The sequence below is a fragment of the Protobothrops mucrosquamatus genome, unplaced genomic scaffold (genome assembly GCF_001527695.2).
Source record: "Protobothrops mucrosquamatus isolate PMUCROS unplaced genomic scaffold, P.Mucros_1.0 scaffold39, whole genome shotgun sequence".
NCBI classification, from domain to species: Eukaryota; Metazoa; Chordata; class Lepidosauria; order Squamata; family Viperidae; genus Protobothrops; species Protobothrops mucrosquamatus.
This window is the reverse complement of record NW_015386421.1, coordinates 308,108-314,049: the sequence shown is the minus strand read 5'-3', so window position 1 is coordinate 314,049 and position 5,942 is coordinate 308,108. Positions and strand designations below refer to the sequence as shown.

General features: G+C 38.2%; 1 protein-coding gene across 2 annotated transcripts in view; it reads right to left on the bottom strand.

The window, feature by feature from the left end:
• Positions 1-3,946, bottom strand: part of EIF2B3 (eukaryotic translation initiation factor 2B subunit gamma) — a gene marked incomplete in the record, with an annotated part of 93,421 nt that extends 89,475 nt beyond the window's left edge. Inside the window, 2 exon segments of one of the 2 annotated variants that reach the window (XM_015811312.1) lie at positions 3,042-3,197; positions 3,848-3,946. In XM_015811312.1, the coding sequence (XP_015666798.1) occupies positions 3,042-3,189 (148 nt within the window). 2 annotated transcript variants of the gene reach the window in all.
• Positions 3,947-5,942: the final 1,996 nt, after the last annotated feature.

Genomic DNA, 5,942 nt, shown 5'->3' with positions numbered 1-5,942 from the left:
GGGGGGGGGGGGGGGAGAGAAGAGAAAGAGGAAAGAGAGACAGAGAGAAAGAGACAGCCAACATAATACCAACTTTTTAAAGGATTTAAGAAAGCACAAGCTTTTCAGGATTACATTTATTCCTTATATATTGCCAAGTCGAGAAACTGTTTTAGAGAGTCCCAATGTGGATGTGGATAGTAGTAAATTCATATGTACTGATTATTGGGATTCTCAAAACACATTTGATAGATCTCTCACCTTTTTTCTGAATAAACTAACAGTAGAGTGGAGGTTTCTTTATTCATTTATAATTATCTGATTTGCAGACCTTAGCTTAGACCTTAGATTAGGAATAAATGGTCAACTTTCACAATAGTTGAAACTAAACAATGGGACACCCAGGGAGTTGCACTGAGATCACCACTTTAAATTTATATTTATGAATGACCTAGAACAAAGATTAGCATAGTAATCTCCAGATGTTTTGAACTCCCACATGATGTATAGGGTTAATCAAAACATCTAATCTCCATTGGAATTAAATCCAAATGGAGTTTTGGATCAACAAGGGAATAGCTAGGCAAATTCATTCATAATGGAAAAATCTCAGAATTGGGTTGTTTTAAGCCTAGAATCACTTCACTGACTATGGAATGCATTGCCAATAATATTTTAACTTTGAGCTAAATGTCTATTTCTTTTGGGCAGTAAGAGGGAAACTTCTGTTCAAGTAGTATAGACTTCTTAGGAAATAATTCGTTATTTTATTAAGAGAATTTTATTTTGAAATGGGGTTGGGTTGGACAGTTTCTCATTAAGTCAATTTTCTCTTCCAATCTGTCCAAGTAGAAAAAAATCTGCATTTTTCTCAGTTTTGAAGTTACTTCAAAGAAGGAAATAATTTTGGAAAAATTCTCATGGCTGGAATTTGGTGTGGTGGAGGTTGAAATCTTTTGTTTAGACATTTGAACATTACTGAAGGTAGAAATCTGACTTGAGCAATGCTTAGAAAAACAAGTTTTATAACTAACATAAAAGAGATTTCTAGGAAATGCATTATAAGCAAAGTCTTGGCTCAGAGAAGAGATACAACCTGTAAAAAACCTAGTGCTTATTTATAAGCCTATTTTGCCAACTTTGCTTTAGAAACTTTAGAAACTTTACTAATCATAGGAACCATGAATAAGAATCTATTAGCATCAGAATTTCTAACAAAAACTATCCTAAAAAGGAAACGACATACTGGAAAAGAGCATCTGACAAGCCAGATGAACAGCTTGCCTTCAGAAGTTGTGGATGCTCCATCACTGGAAGTTTTTAAGAAGAGATTGAATAACAAAATAATAGAGTTGGAAGGGACCTTAGAGGTCTTCTAGTCCAATCCCCTGCTCAGGCAGGAAACCCTATATCATTTCAGACAAATGGATGTCGAACCTCTTCTTAAAAGCTTCCAGTATGGAGCATTCACAACTTCTGGAGGCAAGTTGTTCCACTGATTAATTGTTCTGTCAGCAAACTTCTCCTTAGTTCTAGGTTGCTTCTCTCATTGATTAGTTTCCATCCATTGCTTCTTGTTCTGTCTTCAATTGCTTTGGAGAATAGCTTGATTCCCTCTTTTTTGTGGCAACCCTTTAGATATTGGAACGCTGCTATGAGGTCAGCCTTAGTCCTCTTCATTAAACTAGACATATCCAATTCCATTTATACTAAAACTTCTATAGTTCAGACCTTTTTCTTAGAAGACTGTAAATGCAGATGGAAGATATAATTCATCACAAACTAGTTATGAACATAGGTGATACTATGATTGGTCTCATACACTGGGTTAAGCCAAGAATTGTTAAAACATTGACCAGCATAACAGAATTGGAGAGGTAGATTAAAATCTAGCACTAACTATATTATAGTCAAGCTTAATTATACAACTACGGTATATTACATGCTTTTTCCTGTGATTGTACCATTTTCCTGCACAATTCCACGAAAAAGCAAGCTGCTTTAAGCAACTATACACAGGTGCTATATTTGTGCATTCCCCCGAGGATCCATTTTGCCTTGAAATTTGAAATACTGTATTACCCCACTAAATATCCATTATAAACCATACCAGTTAACCCAAACTAATTATGTTGAAAGGAAATGAAATGTTTAATATAATTTGCTTATAATGTCATGTATACAGCAATGAAAATTCTAGATGAAAAATATAATCAGTGAGCGAAGTGTTTGGAGAAAATCAATAAAATCCTCCAAATTGCAATTCTACAGATTGCATATTATTCTCACATAAACCCTGTAAAAGGAAAGGGTAGTTTGCACTGCCTTTACATATAAATATGGCATTAGTGCAGTCTCTCTCTCACACGCACACATATATGCACACTCAATTTTCTTCTTGGAAGCTTCCCACAGATCTTCCAAAACTACTTTAATGTTCTTTGAGCTACATTAGAACTCAGGCCGGTTTCAAAGCATAGCCAGATGCTTTAACCACAACAATGGCTCGATTTTGTTAATAAAAAGGTAAATGTCAAGTCATGTCTGACTCTAGGAGCGTGATGCTCATCTCCGTTTCTTGGCCAAGGGAGCCAGCGTTGTCCAAAGATATATTTTTGATTATGTGGCCAGCATGGCTATGTGACAAAGGTGCATAGAGCTCGCCCCAGTATGGTGCTCAGGTCTCGAACCCAGCCTGTCAGCTTTTTAGCTGACAAGCTTAGCTGAGCCATTGCGCCCCCTTATTTTGTTAATATTCACATCAAATTCCCAGAAGGAAAAAAAGATAAGAAAAAATACAATGTGTACATTCTTTATATGAAGTGCTTGTATATGTATATGTTTACTTAAATATAGAGATGGTCTCGAACATATAATCTCCTTTTCTAAATTATGTTAGAAGTCAAATGGGACATTCTGAATTAACTGGACTTCCAGCTATGGTGCCAAATTCCTTGGATTTATTGACATAGCTCATTCCCAGTACTGCTGCAAATAGTGTCCTTGACTTTTTGTTATGTCATTACTTAACAGAGCAAAATATCATATTCAAGTCTGCTCACCTTCAAAACCAACTTGTTCCAACAGGTTGAGTGGGTACCATATCAAAGGTTTATTACCAATAGGAAGAAGAGCTTTAGGAATATTTGAGGTCAGATCCATCATGCGGGATCCACCACCTACAGCCATCACCACTGCTTGAAACTCCATACCAAAATCTGAAAAGATGAAATAATCCAAAAATTCAACCAATAAGCAGACAGCCTATGTGCTTTACAGGAGGAAAAAGTGCAGAACTAGAAACTTCCCATAATCCATAGTAAGATTTTAACAACCCACAAAAACCAGCATCTTCAGTCTTCTGTTTTGCCATTTAACTATCTCCCTTGTGTTCAATAACTACAACTAGTGTAGCCAATGTTGGAAAATGCAGAAAACTGTGTAGGTCAACCTCTGAAAGATTATACATTTCCCATTCTTGTGTTAAACCTTTGTTTTTTGAGTTAGAGCAGCGGAAGACCTGGTCACTTTGAGCTGAGAAGAGATATTCTTCTCTTGCTCATAGACTTTATTACCTCATTTTTATTTCAGTTTATTATCTGCTGTGTTCTTAAGCCTTAGTACTGCCACGGCAAGCAGGCAAAATATGCTCCACGTGAATGAACCCCCGTGTTAAAAACTCTGCTGGAAAAGCCAGACATCAATTTTATACCTAATAAGCATGCGAATCCAAGAATGCTCTTCTTTATCCTCCTGTCGCAACGGAAATAAATGATAACTGGCAGGCTACGCGGGAAAAGAATGGGCTTCTCTTCCCAACGTCCCACCAGCGCTTTGGTACCTGAAGCCTAAAAGCTGCTGGTTTTACCGTGACAAGGAGGAACCAATGGTAATAGCTTCGCTTCCCCTCCGGTGCACTTCCACGTCTGCGCCGCCGACAAAACGCGCACACGCTCACCGTACCGTGTTTACCCGCCGAGCGAATCGATGAACAGCCCTAACGAAGAACACCGAATAACCGATCTACTAGTTACTGGTAGGGAAAATAATCAAAGTTAAAAGAATACCGAGCTATCGATTTCCGAAGAACAGGCGCCTTACGAAGAGCCCAGAGATATCAATTCCCCTCTTTCCTTTTGGAAGCTTACTGAGAAAAAGCGGGGGGAGGGGGAGGGAATAGGTTGCTGTTTTCCTATTTTTCTGAAATAAAATAGCATTCGTTCGCGGTGAAAACACATCCTATAATTTCCCAAGTGTTACCTCAATGATCAGGGTGCTTTTAAGATTAAGAAACAAAAAGGACAGGCTTGTAGGTCAGGTGCCAGTGGGTAAAAATAAGTAAAAAAAAAGAAAAAAAAGTCAAATTCTATGCCCGCAACTATTGGCAAACCAAATAGAATTGCCAACATATTATTATATAAATCTATAATGAAACTACATTTGGAACGTTAAACCTTGTATAGTACAGATCTTTAAGCTTTAAAAAAAATAGAAAAGATGCAAAGAGAAAAATGGAATAATACAGCACCTTCCCTATATAGGAAAGATTATAGTAATTGGTCCTTTAGCCTAGAATGGAGGGTAAAGGGAGATGTGACAGACGTTATAAAATCGTGCATGTTGGAACTTGAGGATTGAAACTCATTGAAGACAGGCCTAAAGGCATGAGCCTGAAGGTGGGGTAGCGTGTGTGGCACATTGCCAGGAAGAAAAGAGGACTGTTGCTGCAATTAGCAATGCAGGTTGCACAATTCTGTATTAACTGAACTAGTTTGGGATGGTAAGGGACAAACCTCCTTTCCCCCCCCCCCCCCGATTTTGGGTAATCAGTGACAGTTGCCCAGTTACATGTTTTGTCTACCAACAGCATCCCAACTGATAAGATGCTGTTTTCTAGGGAAGATCATTTATGACATTTTGTCATTCAGATCTGAGTGATGACTTGGTGAAACAAACCTGTGATAAATATATTTTTATGGATTTCCTCAAACAGCTGAGGGCCAGCCATTTACCATATCCTCCCGATTGCTAGCAATCTGCTCAATACCTAGTTGTGTCCAATAGCGAAGGGCAATTGCTGCCTCTAAAATATCAACTCACATGTATCAAGCTTGCTCCACTGACCAATGACCAATTTGGTCAGTGGAACAGGTGATACTGAGAAAGGTGCACTGAGTAAGAACCGTATGGTTCATCTGACTATCCCTTTCAGTCTCTCTGAGCAACCACTGACTGAATGTATAAGTTCGGTCTTATGTAGAATAAGCTCCACATGGGCTTATCTAGCACATCTGAATGCAGAAATTCAACTCCCATCCCTCCTAAAGCTCCTTTCTTTCCCAAGTCTGATTCCCATGACTCATCTATTTTCAAGAATAACCAGTGATGAAGCAGCTGAACCTCAATACCTGATCATCCTGGATCAAAGACAGTAATGAAGGCGATATCCAGAAGCAGGCCATCGTTCCAGTAGAAATCATCAATATTATTTTTTCCTTCCCCAAAAGTTCTATGCTGATGGTGTGCTTTGGCTCATTTGACTCATTTGGATTTTTTAAATTTTGGTAACATTATTCATTCCTGCATTCTGTACACTGCACTTTCTTGCCCCTATTGTTTGTACAGATTTCATAGTGCATTTCAAATCCAGAAAAGTCATGGTTAGCCTACTAAGCAAAGCAGAAACAGTGGGAAGTGTGCATTTTGCTCATGCTTTTTTTTGCAATACTGATGGGAACATTTTTCTGCAAAGGCATGTTTGCCCTTGAATTTTGATCTGCATACTGCAGTTCTCCTACCCTTTTAGCACTTCAAGTGTAAAAAGAAGAGTTGTTTTGCTAAGCAAGGATGTGTGTACCCTTCATGATCACTCTTTCATTTTGTGTGCTGTTGAGGACTATTGATGTAAATGTAATTTACATTTAGGATATAAAAGCTGGCAGCCAGGCAGTGAGGGATATTTG